Raw genomic sequence first — 19,805 nt, forward strand, 5'->3', positions numbered from 1 at the left:
ATAACGTCACGCGTCATGTGGCAGCACCATTCGCTTAACATGAGTACGCCATCTAGCGGTGATTGTTGGTACTTCGTAAAATTCAAACGACGGCGCTGTGAGCGGTGGAGAAAATGGTAGAGCGTGATTCAACTTTTTGTATATAAAAAAAAGCAACACCACCACACACTTTTCATGTTCGGAATAATTGCAGAAAACTACATTGCCAAACAGACTTGTGATAAGTTCTCATTACAAGTTAAATACACATGGCAGTAGTCAATAGAAGTTACTAAATCTGCAATATTATATATCATGGAAAATATATAGACTAGGCTATTAGCAGTGCTACCACTACATCTTGGCCATTGAAATTAACTGAACATCCTAACGCAAATAAAATTATTGTAACATATAAATACAGACAGATATTTCTACTATTTTTAGTTAACGGTGACAAATGTTAATTCAAAAACAAAGTTACGTAATCTAACAATTATTTCTTCAAAACAAACATTTCCTCTGCAGGGGGAATAAACCAGATTCAGAAATCAAAATAACCAGTTAAGTTGTTTCAATACAATATTTTCAAATTAATATTTACCATCTATAACCAAAACATACAAAGAAATTTTAAATGTTGGGCAGACTGACAAAACCATATGAAAATTATTAGCTGCTTTTCTTGTTGTCAATATTAATTTCTTACTTACTTTGAATGATGAATTCCTTGTTTGAAATTAAACTGTTCCCTTCATGGCTTCCTTCACATTCTGTAGACAAACAGGGTATATATCCATCTTCTTCCTTCCCTAACCTAACCTATAACCAAAATGCACCTTCTACAAACTGGCTTCATATATGGACAGTTGGAATTCATTTGCTGAGGTAGTATAATCTTAGCTCTCTTTTCTACTCTTTGCCCTTACACATAACAAAGTTTATTATCAGGATATGCCAAGGATATGAAGGCAAACAAATAATGGATATTATTCAACTTTTATTTATTTTACAAGTTTCTGAAATAAGCATGTATTTTGATACAAATATACGTCAGAACCGTAAGAATGGAATGATCAGATATGAAATGAATGAAAACTGGCATGATGTTTAAAAATGAACATTTTATATTAAAAATACTTCAACCTCAGATCATACATCAATACATGTGTTTTAAATAATTGTGCAGCTCCAATTGGTCACGAATGGTCCGCTATATAGGCAAAGAAAAGCTAAGAAAGAGCATTTCCAAATTGTCTGTATGCTTTATGTCTGATATTGTTAAGAGAATTTTAAAACAAAGGTTTTATGTAATGGACATTTTTCTTTTAAAATCTATGGAATAACAAAACATAAGATTAATGTAGGACTGTCACATTTTTCACAGCAAAATTTTAGGTGAAACAAACGTGACAAAACTATGTAAACTGGGATCAGACAACACTGAATGCTCTTGTAACTTCACTTTGCCTCCAGAACTCTGCATATTTTGGCATAAATCCATGACTAGTACCTGAATCAATAATCTTACTTACTTTCCACAACTAAAATGATTGAAACTGACATGTTCTTAAACATAAACACAAAATAACTAAGAAATATATGTACATACAATTATTTACAAACTATTAACATAGATCTTAACAGTACAGTTTCGTCATTTTTTTTTTTTTAAATTTTTAATAATAAATAACAATTCACATTTAGTTTCTCTTCACAAGTAGTCATCCATAACAATAATTTTTGAAATCCACAAACTTATCCAAAAAGGATTCATAGATCAATCAGAAATAAAAAATTTAAAACTAAATTTCAAATACATTTAAAATTTGGCTGGGGTGGCTAAAATTTTATAGAAGAAATTCTCATAAAAATTACAGCCAACTGTCGCTTATCTTCCGCATTGCGAACATTTACTTTTTACTTTTACTTAATATTCTGACAAACACTGCACAAATCTACTGCAATACAGAAAAGATTTTACCTTCGATCTGTAAACTAATGCTGGTACATAATATTTCAACGCTTTCATTTGTACAATACACTAATAACAAACTAACAGAAGCTCAATATGAGCTAAACAAATATTTAATATTCTCAATGTACCAGCTACTACTTTCTGCTTCTTTACCAGCAAGCATAAAATATATGTAGAAGGCATTTATCATTTTGAATAATACTAAAGGTTATAATATTTATACAATAATATCATAGGCCTGACTTTTCTGCTCCGCTTTTACAGCATTTAATATCACATCCATTCCATCACAGACATCTGCACTTATCCTGACCACGTGCTTGCTTCCAGCCGCGAGAAATTCCGACAGAACAAACCGATTCCAGTTTGGTCAACCTGCCAGACAAATTCCCAACTAGTCAAGAGCTTACAATCTGCTTCACTGGGCTATTTACATTTTAATTCAATACGCACTGAGGGAGAAATGCGAATGTTCATAGCTGACACTGGGAATGGGGACAAATGACTGCTTGTCGACACACAAACAGCAAACCTCTTTGCGAGAAACCAAAGTACATCAATTACAGAAATAAAATTCTGTTCCCTAAAAAACTGCAAAAAATGTCATTAATCTCATCATTACAGGTCAAATTTCTACGAACTCTCATAATTCCAAACTGCGTCCATTTGCGTAACTGAATCAAGTGACGATGTTGATATCATAAACGAGCATGCGATTTTATATAAAATTTATACAAATGACATTTTAGTCATGTGACGTCCAAAATTTTGACTTTGAAATAGGCATAATGCCTTTATGTAAGTTCATAACAATGAGCAAACGACAATACTGGTCTGTTGAAGAATATGCTGTGCTTCTTGCAATGGTATTCTGGTTTACAGTGTTTGTGTGTTTAAAAATGCATATTTTTTCTTAATTTAACAAGGTACTTCAATCTCTGCACATGTAAACTTAAGAAACAGGAACTGTTCAATTATTTACATTTTTATTCCCTCACAACGACTGTTGCGAGAACAGCTGTTAGTAAACATAGATGTTTTTCAGTTGATCACGAAGCTCTGGTGGGATAGCGTATGTTTCGTTGATGGGTTTCCTCTTTACAAGGCGCTTCCAGCGTCCTTGAAGATTCTTCCGGAATCCACGGCAAAATCCTGGCTGTTCTGAAGGGAGGGGATGTACAAGTGTTTCCTGTAAACACAAAATCATACACGTTTAGCAAAAGTTCATACTTGTGGGTCATATCCAATTTAATAAAATATCACTTTCCTGTTAAATTCAGTATATACAAATATTATGAAGTGTTAGATAACACCCTGCAGTCAAACTTTTTCAAAAAAGAGAAGATTTAAGTGACTCCTGATAAAAATGTATTTTGGACAATAACCATGGGCCACGCTTCATTTAATATGTAAGTTTGGGGTGGAAACAAACTTCTGGTATTTCTCTGACACTAAGAAATAAGTCTGACAGTTAATCACCCTTTCATCATTGCCCTGATAAGGACCTCTGAAACTATTGTAAATGTCTATCAAACATGGCTCAACATCTAAGATGACAGCCATCTTCATACTCACTGCTGTGAGAACCTCAAGTCCTACTATGAATTTCCTTTTGTTTTCCACAGTGCAAGGAAATTAATACCTATGATCACTTGCATGTGTTGTAATTGTACTATTCTGTAATGTAATCTTTAAAAACTAAACGGCTTACGGGGCATTAATATAATCCTTAGACACTACTTTTCTGTCAAAATTAATTTGGTTTGCTCTACAGACAGTGATACATGCAGGTCACAATGTACATCAGTGAGCATGTCAACATACACATGATTTAATTTCTTTGGTATGGCTTGTTCTCCTCCTTCCAACTAAACTGAACATGATTTGTGAAGCAAAGTACGAAATTGTTGCGCTGCATTATGTTGCAGAAATAGGTCACCAGTAAGAAGAGGGGGAAAAAACTGTCAAAGAACGAATGTACCCACAGTGGGGAAAGTGGATTTACAAAGAGTTTTTCGGGTAAGTTGAATTTAATGATTCTGACAATGTTCCAGTAAGTACATCACATCAGATCCTACCTACTTATAGTCTTTATAGTAAAAGAGTCCATTGTATAAGAGACATGGTAACAGTGTTAGCAAAACATTAGTGACAGCAGCATAACAAAAATACCGTTACTTCCTTGATTTTAAGAGGCCATCGATTGTAAGGTGAATTCTTGACGTTGGCTTTCAGGAAAAAATACGCTATATCGATTTCTAAACGCCATTAAATGTATGTCGCAGCCACATTTCAGAAATCATAAAATGTGCAAAAAGTGAATCTTACACGGAAATAGATACGGAAATACGGAAAACCAAAAAACCTGATAATGATTCCAGTTCTATAGTTACCAACTTGCCAAATTTCCTGACGTGTTACTAAATACGATTTTGGTGTACCATCAACTCTTGGAAACAACAGTCTTTATCTGATAGCATGTTTCCGTAACAGTCTGTTGAAAATAAATTTAGTCACCGCCCGATATGGCAGAGGAGGAAATATAAAACTGAACTTACATAATTTTCTTATTGTTTATAACTTACAGAACTACCTATACCAGATATGAAATTTCAAAATATTTACCTTGTCATTGCTGTACAATGCGTATGGGTGTGTGGCCGGGTTTTGCCATATGAATTGACGCGGCGTGGTCAAACCATTGGCAAGAGCTGCAGCGTCAGTTGATGTTGGTATAGGAGGAGGGTAGATTACGGTCGCTGACACTGTCGGGATGGTTGTGCCTCCATTTGCTACAGCAGGAGGGGTTGCAGTCCCACTGTTGTTGTTGTTATGATTGCAATGGTTGTTATTCTGCTGTTGAGCAGAATGCAATATCGCGTGATCCTGCCGAACACTGTTCTCGTCCCTCTTCCTCAATTTGCTGCGGAACATTCGAATAGCGATCATTGTACCATTTGTACCCACCATTTTCAGTCTTTGGCAAAGCGTTTATGAGGTAGAAATTAGGTAATGAAGTTCAAAACTTCAAAGCTTTGGTTAACTGTTCTAGGAACTTTCACTGTGTTCAGTGATATTGCACTGGTATGACTTTACTTGTTAATAAACGACTAGTTTGATTGTTGTTACGTATACAATGCACCTTCTGAGATTCTTTTAACGTATTTTACTGGGCATATTAAACACAGCAACAACACAACTTTCTGCACAAAACTCCTTATCGGAGCAACGCACTGCCCTCTTGAACACACGCGCACCCGATCTGAGCGCACTTCTAAAACGCCGCTACTGACTGCTTGCCGTTTTAAACTAAGGCCGTGACGTCAGAGGGACACGTTATCGTCATTGGTTGGAACGATTTATCTGAACGAATAGCGTTGTAGGAAAACAGTAAATTTCCCGTGACTGAATATTACGGCGCGCAACATCATGCAAAAGAAAAAAAACCATGTTTCTACGAAATGAGGTGGGGAAGGAAACACACGGACTACAAAGTAAAGTTTGGAAGGGGGAGATACTGAGAGAGGTAGACACAGAAGCGGGGAAGAACAAGTCGTAATTCAAATTAATTCTAATAGCTGCACGTCCACAGTTACGAAGAACTGTCTGTATAAAAGGTTCCTTGTGGCTATGCACCTACTATTACGAGGACCTCCTAACACTGAGAATCTCAACCAACAGCAAAACAGTGGGTTGAAAGTATTTGGAACGAAAAGAGAACAAAAGTTTCGAGAAACGTGTATAATACACATCTTCATAAAATATTAAATTGGTAGATCAATCAAGAAGGTTGTGGTCGGCGGGACACACAGCACCCACGCCGAAGAGAAAGTGCGTATAAAATGTTATTCGGAAAACCAGATGGAAAACGCGTGCTTGGAGAGTGGCGTAGTGGCACCAGTGACGAATTCTTGTGAACTAGGTACTAAAGTTCTGGGTTCCACAGAAGAGATGGAATTTGTTGACTAGCTGTGTGACTATTTATTAGCTTCTGAAAGAGAGTTTTTGCTCCCTGTTAGTTGTTGGCTTGTTACTTAGCTGAACTACAAGCAGAAATTTATGATGCTGGCTATGTATGAAAATTCATCGATACTGTATCATATATAATTTCATACACCGTCAACTTTCCGGTCAGAATTGCCATCTTGCGGAGATTTCTTGTGTAATTTATTAAACTGGTGTAGTCGTATTATTACCAAACCTCCTAAACATAAACATACAAAGACCTTCAACACGAATACTGGTTTTTGGGGTATCCAGTCCCACGAGACCCCCAAGATTGAGTAGGACATCCTAGATACGTTAACGTAATTTATGTTTGTTAAACTCTAGACAATTTCCACAGATGATAGCAAGGTCATCGGCATTATCGTATTCCTTGATAAAGTAGTCTACTTCGAAGCACAGGATTCAATATATTTAAATCTGAGGATCAGTCGTCCTCCCACAAAATGAATACTTTACACAGTGTCTGATTTAGTGCGACAGACATCTGTTGTCAGTGGAATTCCCTGTTTAAGAATACGAAATCAAATATTGGGCCACTGATATGTATTAAATCCCCCAAGAGCGAAATACTATATTTTAATCACTTTACATTAAACGTTTTTCTTACACAGCCCTTAATTTCGCCCCTAGAAACAAGAAAGTTTATGTAACAAACGGACGCTATCTGAAGACTGGCGTCTTTGCAACAAATAATGTCAAGACGCTGACTGTCTGTTCCCTCATCAACAGTTCATTATCGTCGTATCTCTGACGTCATTAACCCCAAGCAGAAAGAGGCCCGATCTTGGAAACCAATCGGTCAATAGAATGAACACGATCAACATGAAACCTACGTCTGCGATTTGTTTATGGGAAAAAGCACTGAATTTTAGAACGCAGATTCTTACAGCTGGGTTCATCTGGTCCATTCATGACGTAAACATTTTGTGTTTCATCAAGTACGCGGTCTTGAAAATAAAATTTCCACACTTCTCCTAGAAATCGACGAACATAAATTTCATTTTTCATACGTGATGATCTTTTGCGAGTTATGACGTCATACAAGCGTGTACAGTGAACAACGATGTTGACACCCCATGAACCTTCAGTTTCACTTTTAAATCATTTCCCCCATAATTATTTTAATGAACCTAAGGAGGTATCCCTTTTGGCCTAGATAAGGTACTCTAGATCCTACCTCAGAAGAAAAGTATAAATCTTTCGAACGTGAAAGAAAGCATTAAGCCTACAAGGTCTCTACCTACACAGGACAACAAAAAAACAAACGTCTATCGACTCCTTTGTTCGATCTGCAAGAGATCGTAGTTACAAATTTACATTAAACATTTAGGTATAAATTTTGTAAAGTACTTTCCTGTTTATTTATATGGGGTTTGAAAAGTCGCCTTCACCCAGTTTGCTCCAGTACACAATAAAAGAGACTGTGCTGCCTTCTCGTGAGATGTAAAGAAAACTGAAACAAACTTCACTAAACTTCTGTGGCATTTCATATATCATTAGAGTCCTCGGTGAAGTTTATAATAAAAAGTGAAAAAGCCAGCTCATCCAGCGTTTGACACGTGAACAGTCACTCGGTTTATATAGACTGACAGAGACAGCTGTTGCACTGATGTGGGCAGCAAATTAACCTAAAGAACAGCACCAGCTTTTATCAGGACGAGAATACAACATAGTTTCTCACTTGACGAAAATTCAATTCAGAAATTTCCTCTTTAACGCATCACAGAAAAATTAATACTCTTTACCACACGAGTAACACGTTTTCGTATTCTGGAGGCCTTGATTGGACTCCCTGTTATCGTCTGCAGTCTGTTGATCAGAAACGTATTCTCCCCCAAGATGACTCCCACACAATCAACGTCGCTGTATTAAATAAATGAGTACATGTACCATGTAGCTATTCTAAATACTAGTCTCCTCATCACACAATTTAAAAACAACAATTTATATAAAATCCACGGTGGGACAGCTGTTAATAAAATTTATGGACTTCGTCCTGGGCGTCTGGAGTTCGATTTCCCTGCAGGGTCTGGAATTTTAATCGTCACCACCGCGTCGAGAATAACTAAAGGGTACAGGTGTCTCTTTCCCCGGGTCTTGGAACGAACTTGGCCGTTAACAACTTAAAGCCGAATCGCTTCTAAATTATATGTCTGTACACTATAAAGATTCAGTTCTTACCTAAAAGAAAACACACTACACCATTATAAAGATCAATTCGCTAATGATATTTAAGAAAATAATTGCTGTTTGTTCTGAGAATGTTAATATATCCATAAATACACTATACGGAACAATACATAGTAATTTGTTATCGCTAAAACAGGTGGTAAATATAGTTGCCACTGGGCTTTAAAAGGTTCGTTTCAATCTAGCTGTGACGTAAAGAGATGTAGAGGTTTTCCTTCACTCCTCAGTACGTCGTTATAGCGTGTTTAGACACAAGTCAAACTTATCCTTGTGTTGTCTTAATTATCATATTCTAATTATATTTTATAGGTAGGATTTTAATCAAGATATTTGGCAGGTACTGAAACCAGTTAACGCCACCTACTAAATATCCCTAACATCCTCGGGATCGAATCCCCTGAAGGTTCTAAACACTGAGCAGGAAATTAGGTGTCACACTTTTAACTAGTCAACTGTGAGAAAAATCTCACGTAACAAAGGCATATTCCTTGAACCCAGAGCCAATTTATTTCAGGGTTTTCCACAGGGAAGGCGGATAGTTTCTGGAGTCATAAAACAAATGCTTATGTAACATTTATTTGCGTCATCAGGTAAAATAATCTAGTCTGTCAGAAAATTCTGTCATATCAAAATATAGTTGGTATTACTTTTTTTCAGAAATTGACAAAGCACACGTATGATTCGTGTTTATAATCCTGTAAATAAAGCAATGGTGGACTGTGCTGCTGGCTCTTGGCACTTAGTGTTAAACCTTAGTAACAAAATTAGCTTTCTTTCCTTCACCGTCAGTGAGAACACGCTGATTTAAAACAAGTGCCAACTTAGTCCGATTTCACGGCCATTTGATTCTGTATGAACGTAACATATCAAAGCTAAAACTCAGAGAAAACTAACAGTCCTTGTTACGGGCTTTGATCATGGACAGAACTATGGAAAACTCTAGAAAAACAGAAAAGATTACATCGAAACTTCGTACACAATGCCGTATCATTTGGCATGGGTACTTACGGTAAACAAATGTGTGTTAGTTACCATGACGCGTGTACAAACAACTGGATTCAAATATTTTGTAGGCAGTTACATAACTAACCCACGCCATGAAATTTTGTTCTTCAGGAACTTACATCTGCTGGCCAAGAAATTTCAACCCCAAGGACCACAATCGATATCATTACCACATTCAAAATAAACCCTTTTTAGGGTTAATAATAACAAAACATATTTTTGTTTTTCAGTTAAATGTCGACATTTAATTTCTCCAGCAGTCATAATATTAACAATATTTTACGAAAGTTATAAGAGAAAATTAAAATGTTTATTTGAATTCTTTGACAGGAACTTAAAATATACACGTGTAACGTTACGGAACACACAAAGTGAAAGAAGGCTGCAAAGTTATCAACAACAAAAACACCAAAGGGAATTCGTAGAACGTAATCTGTCACGTAATCTAAGATACACATTTCGTAATTCTGGATAAAGATGTCGCTGTAAACATGTAACTGGCATACGGCAATTTTTTGCTTGACATTGGTGGATAACATTCTCTCTCTGATAATGCGTGCTTTGATGACACTACAGTTCACATTTATAGCCTATCAGTGTTTTACGAAAATCTCAAGATCCACTTTACGGCAAGACACAGTTCGATTAGTACGCAAAATATTCTTCAATTATTTTATTACGTATTTTATACCGATTTTGTCCAAATTCAGTTATGAGTTAAACTCGACCTCTTTGTATTTTCGGGAAGTTACAATTTTAAATTTCAGCCAAGAACAACAAACTACTGACAAGAAATGAATACAACACTGGATGAAATTAATGTACACCTATTCTAATAATAGCCAATGTATGTAGGGAGTTTACCTCAACAATTGTAAAGTGTCAACAGCTGTTTCGTTTCTTGCCAATTGTCCAATGCATCAAATAATCATTACGCGGAAATATCACGAAAAAACACGAGTTTGACGTCACGGTATTTAACTTTGTGGAACCTGAATTTAATAAGAAAGGATATTTCCGTGTTTATTTCTTGTAGCTCACTAACTAACTAGATGGCTTACCGAACCTGAAGGTTCATCACCGAATTAACCAAAGCCCTCCACCAGTCCCTGTCCTGGGCCAACAAAATCCATTCTCCTTCAACTCCCATCTCCCATAGATCCCGCCTGACATTATCCTCCCATCTACGTCTAGGTCTCCCAGCCGTCTCTTCCTCTCAGGATTCCCAACCAGTACCCGGTGCACAGCTCTTGTCCCATCCATGCGCGCTACATGCCCAGCCCATCTCATTCTTCTCGACTTAATCACCCTGACAATACTGGGGGAGGAGTACAGATTTTTAAGCTCATCATTATGCAGTTTTCTCCACGCCCCATCGTCTTCTTTCCTAAGCCCAAATATCCGCCTCAACACCCTGTCCTCAAACACCTGCAATCTGTGTTCCTCCCTCAGGGTGAGAAACCGTGTTTCGCACAAGCTCACCAACTTTCATGTTAATCTTTTAAAGGTAAACCTGCCACATTTGTTAACATTTAGTAACCTTGTATTTTGCCCACAGAGCGTATCTACGGACTTCGTATTCATTAGCTGATATAGTGATGGAGACGCAATGCGTTTTATTTGAAGAAAGAACTAAATTTTTAAACGAGGCAGGGAACACACATGAAGATTTTTAATTCGTATATGAAAGGGCTAAAAAGTTAAAACACAAGTTTTATTGAAGTCAGGTCCCCTACAAGCGTCAAGTCACGTCCAGCACATTTATGAAAGTAGTAATGTAATCTGTTACCCTTTGTACGGCGTCTAAAGTTTATGTTATGAATTACAGCGAACTTAATCTGTTAATAATAAGACCATTTTTGAACAAATTATAAGCCTTTACGTAATAGTCTGAGGTTCCATCCCAGAATTTTCCTGAATAAATTATTTTGTCTCAGAATAGTCTGCCTCTTGGCTGAGAATCGAACCTGTGACCCCCATAACACGAAGAACTGCCAATACTATGCAAGTTGCTTTGGAAAATGATGACAACAAAGTAAAGTGTAAGCTTATAAACAGTAGATAAGTGACCGGATTGGTTCTCGAACACGCGTTACACAAGCTTTGATTCGTGGCACATACCTCCAGAAGCTAAAAGATTCGAATCTAAAACTTCTTGACGATGGTGAAGAGTCAATTGAATAAAAATTTTCTTGGATATTATCCATCGTCTAGTAAATATAAAACGTAAAACGACGTTTCGGAGATGGGACTCTATCTCCGGAGATAGGGATTAGCTCTATCTAGTGGGCCCAACTGTGTAGGAACCTGAAGACGGAGATAGAGTCCCATCTCCGAAACGTCGTTTTACGTTTTATATTTACTAGACGATGGATAATATCCAAGAAAATTTTTATTCAACTAAAAGATTCGATTACAGTAAACTCATTACATTCATTAGCTATTCATATGTCTTATTCTGAGAAGAATTTTCTTACATGACCCACGTGATGAAATTGTCATGGACTGGGTTTCATATCTGCCCGTTCTTATTCTATATTCAAAATAAAATCAACTGTCTCTACGTCAGTTAGCTGCCTTCACCTTTCAAATAACAGAACAGTTATACTAAGACAAGGCTGCTCGTTCTTTCCATATGCTAATGAAGTAAAAAGTATTAAAGAGAGAGAGAGAGAGAGAGAAGAACAAATCGAACTACGGGAAGTCCAGCAAAACAAACGAAGAGACTGACGATGGTTACGTCAATGCAGAAACCGTAAGATGCAGGCCAAAGGTGAAACTAAGATGGAGGTCACTTTCGTTGCAACCAGATTACTCACTGTACTCCTACACTTCCACGTCCTCATAGGCCACACGTGCTGCACTCAGTCAGCGTAAATGTCAATCTGTTACTACCAGATAATGAAGCCAAACAATTCTTGCACAAGAAATAAGAATAAAGAAGTAGAATAGTTCAAGCGAAAACCCGTCCTCATAGGCGTTTATTTACTTTCAATCACATTTTCAAATAATTAAAAAGAAGTGCTTGTTCGTTCCCTAATATTTATGTAACGTAAACATTAAAGCAAACAGGTCGATTTAAAATTCAATTTCGTCTTTAGTAACGTAACCATATCCAACGTTTCTACATTTTACTCATATTGTAGCTGTTCTACGTTTATACTTGTTTCCATTTCCATACCTTTGTTTTTATATCGATTTATATCGTTCTTTAGCTTTGGACCTAAACGGACATAGACAAAGGATAGTGAGGAGAACGCTTTCATCTAGTGAGTGGAAGTAACAGGAAAATGGAGAAAAATTCACGAGGAGCTTCATAATTCAAACGGTTCATCGTATATTATAATACTAGCATGTTCAGAACAATATGCATAGAGAGAAATTAAAAATATTGACAGAATTTTAGCGGATAAACATAAACAAAGAGTTAGTTAGTTATTTTGTCATTCCATATCTGTCTTGTGTTGTCAACGTTGTTATTTATGCTGAAAATACGTTTTCTTTTACCAAACTTGATACAACTTAGAGTTCCAGTCCTGAATAAAATTTTCCATAACTGTCAATTTTCTCTTTTAGCTGATCCAGTACTGAAACCTTGCTTCCAAGGCAAGTAGCTAGTAGTAAGTTAGGACTGTCTCATTTATAGTACTCCTGAACAGAATTTTCTTTTTTGGGGAATCCTAATTTTTGTCGGCTGTTTAGGTTCTTTACTGAAAGAACGAAGAAATGTGTAAAAGTAGGAACAGTGAGATTAAATAAAAACAAAATTCAATTCACCATTTTGATGCCTATGAAACACATCAGGCTGTACAGATGACGAAATATTTTGCAGTGGGCTGAGAGCAGAATAGTTGTTAATTCACAGAAGATAGGAAGAAAACATGAAAATACAACGATAAGTCTCCAGCAAACAATTCGCAGGTAAACAGTTCACAGAGTCCTTTATCGAAGCAAGGACACGCGAAACTGGTTTCTACCCGCAACCAGACGAAACTAGATCCAACGTACAGCTCCACTTTACAGTGTGCGAGCAACCAGCGTCTAGAACAATGGAATCGAGTACTGAGCAGGTTACCAAAGCGCTAATGCGTCTTACGTGTATGCGATATGGTCGGTTCTGATCCTAGGAGCATTGTCTTAAACTCACGTCTTATTCTACAATGAAATATTTACAGTCGATACAGCGTTGTTTAATCTCGTGACGGCAAAATTGGTTGTCGATCAGATGAAAGACAAATTCCTCAGGTTTGCCAATGAAAATACCATAGAAATAATTATAACAGTATATTTAGATATCTTTCTGCAACGTTTTTAATTAGTGATTTGAAGTACTGGGACCTGAATGTGAAAAGGTTAACACAAAATTTCGTATAAGAGTACATTCCTTAAATACATGCAACTTACGATCATTTCTGTTTATGACAAAAAGGACAACTGTAACAAGCTTTATATGAAACATTTAAGTGTACTCAGGGATGTTATCCATAGTCAAAATATAGTTAGACCGGATTTACAAAAACAAGTATGAACTCTTTACCTCGACATGTGGTCTTTCTTGTATGTTCGTCAGTATGTTTAATATCAAAAACGTATCAACGAATTTTGGCATTGCAAGTTCTAAACTAACACCTGTAAACATAATTCAGTTTTGGTCATATTGGTCCATTATAAGATATTTTTTACAGGGAGCTGAAATATAAATATACAATTTTCATTATAAATAACTGGCACCATATAAAACATACAGATCTTTAGATCTGAAGTTGTAGTTACGCACTTAACCCCTATTAATCTAAAATCCATTTCAGTTTACTCTGAATTCTACCCTTCAGTCTCCTCGAGATCCCTATCAAAATTTTGTATGAATACTTCCCCTTACGTCCTGTAAATTTTAATATTTCTATAGTTCATGACAACGCATCTGTATTTACAGTAAATGAAGTGGAGACTCTACATATATGTCAAATCACATAAAATACATTCTGAATTTGTAAATTCCAAAACGAAGAACACTTTTCAACTCTCGTTGAATGTATTAATAAAAGGGTTTGAACTTTGGTCACGTCTGACAATAGCCAACGTCAATATTTTATTTCTGTTATCATCTGTTAATATTTTGAATTTTAACCTTAAGACCTGTCAAACGTTTACTGGATACGACAGATGTCAAAATGAAACATTACTTTGAATGCAGTAGTTATCTTGGCATATGAAACGAGTATGAAAAGAATACTGTTAACAAGTACACAAAAAAGAATTCTACTCATCATTCTCGTCACTGTTATGTTCCTCAGATAAAGCTGATATAAAGGAAAGAAAGAATACACACAATTAAGTTAACATTAAAATATCTTTCTTCAAATAATCTAATCTGGTGTTAGAATTCAATTACAATAAATGTTTCTAGTAACTACACGTAAGCCTGAGAACAACTATGCTTTGTTTCTGGCCGATGTTTTCAGCGAGTATAGTACGATCAGTTCTAATTATCCATTTCGCAACGTTTCTCTATGAGAAATGTGTGAATTATGCCTGAGACAATGAGATAATTGGCAACTGAGGAAAAATTATAATGAATCAGTTACCTTATGTCGAACTGCAGGATTGTTGTGAATTGGAAAGGATCTGAAAGGACATGTAGTGATCTAGCTCGTGGAGCGAACCCACAAAAGCCCCTATAAAAATATCCAGGTAAATATTTGAAGCCCCGACCTGAATAAATAGCAAGAATGCTAACCATTCCATCCACAATTTTTGATTCTATCACTCGTAACGGCTAGTATTGTGCATACTTCAACTAAAAACGAGCCTGTATTTTTTTGAAATGATCCCCCTCAGCTGACACGTGTGATTTTTTGGTTTTGATTTAAATAGGCATTAGGGCACAGAAGAAGCAGAAAACAGGGATATTGTACTGCTTACAACTGGCGATGCACATTACGTAAGACCAAAAAACCTTTGTTCCACACTGCCATCAACCTTAGTTGACGTGTATTACGAATATGACTGTGATGGATCAAATTCTTAACGTCATATGAAATTATACATGACTAACTGTAGTTGATGCTTAACTAGGCCTAACTTTCATTAGCACATACAATGTAAATTCACTGCGCGTTGCTAAAAACTAAAGTTTAGTGTTTTTATACCGACAGAACCAAGGTGAATCTGTTAAAAAAATGTGAGACGTAATACCGCCGAGTCCCATGTCTGACTTACAATAGGAAACTGATATACTTTATCTTCTTCGTCATATCATTGCTGAATTGTCTAAAATTATTATCATAATCGATCATTGAGAATCATCGAAAATTTATTGACAAAAAATATCATTCATTCATAAGTATATTAACAAGGCCACAAAATCATGATTTATGGATCAGCATCTTTGAGACGAGGTCGACATTAGAATGGCACCTAAATTATTTCACAACGCTTTTTTAACTGCCCAAACCAACAGATTGTGGTTCATCGTTAATTGAAGGGGTATGGATTGCGGTAGAGGTGGTCTCTTAACTATACCAGCAATTGCCTGGAAGAACTTTGAAAAACCATGACAAATATCATTAATGATAGCCAACACTGAAACCTCAGACATGAAACAGTCAGCTACAATTTTTAAAGTAACATTTTAGCACTGAAATCATAACATTTGTGTATTCGTACACCTTCTTAGCACAAAGCACACAAAGTGGACGAACACAGGGTAAAGCCGTGTTCCTCATTTTGTCCTGAGTGTTTTATCTCAGCAACTGCGCACTGGATTTACATCAAATTTAGTACCGGAGGTATACACCGAAAATTGAGTTGTCTGGCTGATTTAATTATAGTTCTTGTGGATACAACATTGTCACTATACGAAATTTATTGGTCCTTCTAATACGTTTCATCATAAACAAGATGGCAGGTAAAAAATACAAAATGTACATCTAATTAAATTTTCTGGGATCACTTTTATTGCGCTGTTTAAGGGAACAAAAAATAGAAATAAAACAATTTTAGGCCATGTAATGTGATTTGTAGAGCAATGCGTTTTCATCTATAACCGATTAAAATAAGCATCAATGAGGCACGAAAATATATATAATGTCTGTCCTCTATTATAGTAAACTTTTCCACTATTTTGGGGAAAGTTGTAACATTTCGGATACAAAATATCATGAAAAGTGTTGAGTCGAAAGACAAAATTATATTGTCTTTCAGCCTTTGTCCCATACCATTAAGACGTATAGGGAAATGGAGGTAAAAACCCACGCATTTAGACTTCGGCAGCGGATGAAAATAACAGTTTAACGCTCCGACCGCTTTATCCTTGCCGGGAAAGATCCTGCAACTACATATAGAACTGACAACTGGCCAAAGAAGACCATTTATACACCATGAAGTTGCCAAGCAATTAGTTGCTTATTTAATATGGCAGCTATTTTAAGTTAAATGACACCCATGGAACGAGAAATCTACAAACGCTCTGTCATTGACAAGAATTTCTGGCATGTAACTTATAACTTGGATCTTTCTTGAGATGTGAAATTCTCGCGGAGTTTTAGATGTTGGCTGTGGTCTTTCTGTGCTAAGGCGCCGTAAAACTATCCAATGTATACACAAAATAAAACAGCGTCTTTTATTAGAAAGCTATCCGAGTCTATTTTATGTTCATATACTATAATAGAACAACTCGTAAACTTTAATGTGCAGTAAATTTTAACCGAGGAAAGAAATGTAAAGTTTAGAATTTTAAAAAATAAGTAAAACGTAACCAAAATTTTTTCTAAATAACTAACTCCTTGGCACCGGATTTTCTTAATCACTAATAAAGTGTGTATACCGGTAAGTAATATATTTTTGGATCTCGTTTTCGATAGGGGCTGAATTCTTTAAAATTATTTAGATGATCTTTATATCAAAGGATTAATGCATGACGAATGAAACAAAGCCAATGTAACCTGCAAGAGTTACATTTTAACCATTTCCTTTGATATTAGTTTTGAAATATTTTAAATTTACAGCATTCTTAGGAACCTTATATCACATAAGGAATAGAAACTAATTGTCTGACATGTCACTTTTGCATCATGGAAAAAAAGGCTACATGAGACAATTGCAGTTCTTATCTGGACAATATCGAGATTTTCCTAAATTTATACACCTAATTTTAGAGTCATATCTGTCATTTCTCTTGTTCTGTTATGACGATAAGAAACGATAGCGAAATTTAAATAATGCAAAGTTTGTCATGTGTCAAAGCATTTGTTTTGTGACGAACAAATGAAGCTACAAAAATCAACAAAGCACAAAGCTAACCTCGATTATGTATATTCATACTGCGCCACTATATATAAATATAATAATCATAACCAATAACAATATCATATTAACAATGTGCGCACACAGCATAATTAGTCATCCTGAAATGACACATTTTTTCAATCCCCGTCTTTTATTATTTTCACAATGTCAGACAAATGACAAGTCCAGAAACCCAGCAACAGTAAAGTGTACTGAGTATGGGGAGTGGAAGGGCTGTTGCTGACAGCCTGAGGAAAACCACGAACGCCTCAGATATGGCAATTCTCAAGGTGTGCAATAGACTCCCCCAACCTCTCCCGTGACGCTCAACATCAGTGTCAAGGTCATCCATGTTGCTAGGTCGCTACTCACTTCACTTGTGCAAAATCTGTGCACGTGCGAACGGGGCGAATTCACTATCAGAACGCGTGTTCATTCTCGAACATAATTTCACATCGAAATCGTTCGCTTCTGTTCGTGAACCATTTAGCAAAGCGTGTCCTGACAAGGTAGTTCCGAATAAGACAGCGACATTTCGGGGCAGAGGAAGCTCATCGAGAAAAAGCAATAACCGATGAAATTACGGCCTTACCGAGTTCAAGACTTCAGTATTACCGTTAGATTCGTTATTTTGTGCGTGAGAGAGTTCGTGGATTGTACTTAAGGCTGCGTCATATACTGAACTCTCTGTAAACTATGGTATGCCATTCTTTGCCTACATGTACGCGGACCGAGGTCCGCGTACATGCGCAACTATCTCATCCTTTTCCCCTTTTCGTTTCAAAGGTTGTGATGAATGCGGTTTACTGCAGAATTACATTATTTATGATCATACTCAACTGATACTTTCACAGACCTCGTTGACGCTGGATTTTTGTACTGCGTATAGAAATTAAGAAGTCAGTTATTAATGAGATTAAAAACTCATATTACGATGTGGTTAATCTCTTATTCAACCGTAACACACTACTAAAACTTCTTATATTCAAATTAGGACAAAAAGGAGATATTCCAGTTTGTTTTTCTAGGACGTGAGGTCGTGACGAGATTCGTTGATAAACCTAGAAAACGGTCACAGCAGTAAGAATTTGAAAATCGCAAGATGCAACAATTCCTTAATCTTTCATATAATTTATTAAGTAAATCACACTAATAAACCACCAATCTTGGGTGGCACATGTGATGAGAATCTTTCTGAAGCAATAGCCTCCTATTACCCCGGTTATCAAGCCTATGGGTGGTCTAACAAAAGGAATTGTTTTATGTTTGTGAATACCTGGACACTTATTTACAAAACTACTTTTATTTGTAGACAAACCAGTCTTTAAAAACAGCAGTGACATACTGACCTTATAAACAATGCCAGCAATACGATGATTCCCGCCACAAGGATCATTGCAATGACCACCCCACACACAATGTACACACCATCGCTCGGAGCATCTGAAACACAGGAAAAGTGAGTCTTTACTTGTTTATCGCATGTCCCTCAAAGATTAGAAAACCCTGGTTTCTTCCGAGTCAAAATCAAGTTCAGACCAATAATAATTTGGGTACAGAATAAGAATCCTTCATGCGAGAATAGCCCATACAAAAATAAAGAGGAAACAATCTCTTTAAAATAGGAAATAAAATCCGTGACTCGAGTGACATCTGGCGTCAAATAACCAAGCAGTCTTGTCCTTCACTGGTTTTTTAATTGGAATTTTATTTCATTAGTAGCAGTAATATACCGCTTTTTAAATTCCGTTAAATAAATAATGATAAGATTAACGTAATTAGAATCAGCAGTACTGAAATTATGCAAATTAAAGACGCTATTATTGTTTATATTATTTAGAACAAGTTCGGAAGTGTAATTCGTACCGGAGTACACATAATATCCTCATGTATTCTTTGTTAACAATTAATTAGAGGTATTAAGTCCACCTTTTTCGATAGTTCTCCATTTTGACCACTAGATCGCAACATCTCAGTGTCCACCTCACGACTTCCGATCGCTTGTAGGACATTCAAAAGTACAATTTTGAGGTCGTGCACAATGACACAACCTCCACATCAAATTTAATCCAAATCCATCCAGTTGTTCTACATTTGAATGGATAGACGGACGGACACTGCCAGTTCATAATGCGCTCTCGCTATGCATTTAGTGTAAAGAACGCATAAAAATGTATCTATAGGAAGGGCATGTGTACAGGTAAGGAGGAAATTGTAGAAACTAAATAAAGTTATATGCCTAATTTATGAAAATGTCAGTTGTATACAAATTCTGTGGAAGTGTAACTTGGTCTAGTAAAATTGGTAGAATTCGCAGCGAAAATAAAATTATTAAGAAATTTCAGGAGATTATAAAATC

General features: G+C 36.2%; 1 protein-coding gene across 5 annotated transcripts in view; it reads right to left on the reverse strand.

Moving 5' to 3' along the window:
* Window positions 1-966: 966 nt before the first annotated feature.
* LOC110826718 (uncharacterized) overlaps window positions 967-19,805 on the reverse strand; it is a 185,894-nt gene continuing 167,055 nt past the window's right edge. For all 5 annotated transcript variants that reach the window (XM_022057630.2, XM_022057623.2, XM_022057655.2 and 2 more), the window contains exons 4-6: window positions 18,796-18,889; window positions 4,583-4,880; window positions 967-3,146 (exon numbers count right to left, since the gene is read on the reverse strand). In XM_022057630.2, the coding sequence (XP_021913322.1) occupies window positions 2,979-3,146; window positions 4,583-4,880; window positions 18,796-18,889 (560 nt within the window). In that variant the 3' untranslated portion in view covers window positions 967-2,978. The remainder of the gene's footprint in view (window positions 3,147-4,582; window positions 4,881-18,795; window positions 18,890-19,805) is intronic.

Source organism: Zootermopsis nevadensis, unplaced genomic scaffold (genome assembly GCF_977971745.1).
Source record: "Zootermopsis nevadensis isolate Lab colony 2312 unplaced genomic scaffold, Znev_1.0 Znev_ptg000012l, whole genome shotgun sequence".
Lineage (NCBI taxonomy): Eukaryota > Metazoa > Arthropoda > Insecta > Blattodea > Termopsidae > Zootermopsis > Zootermopsis nevadensis.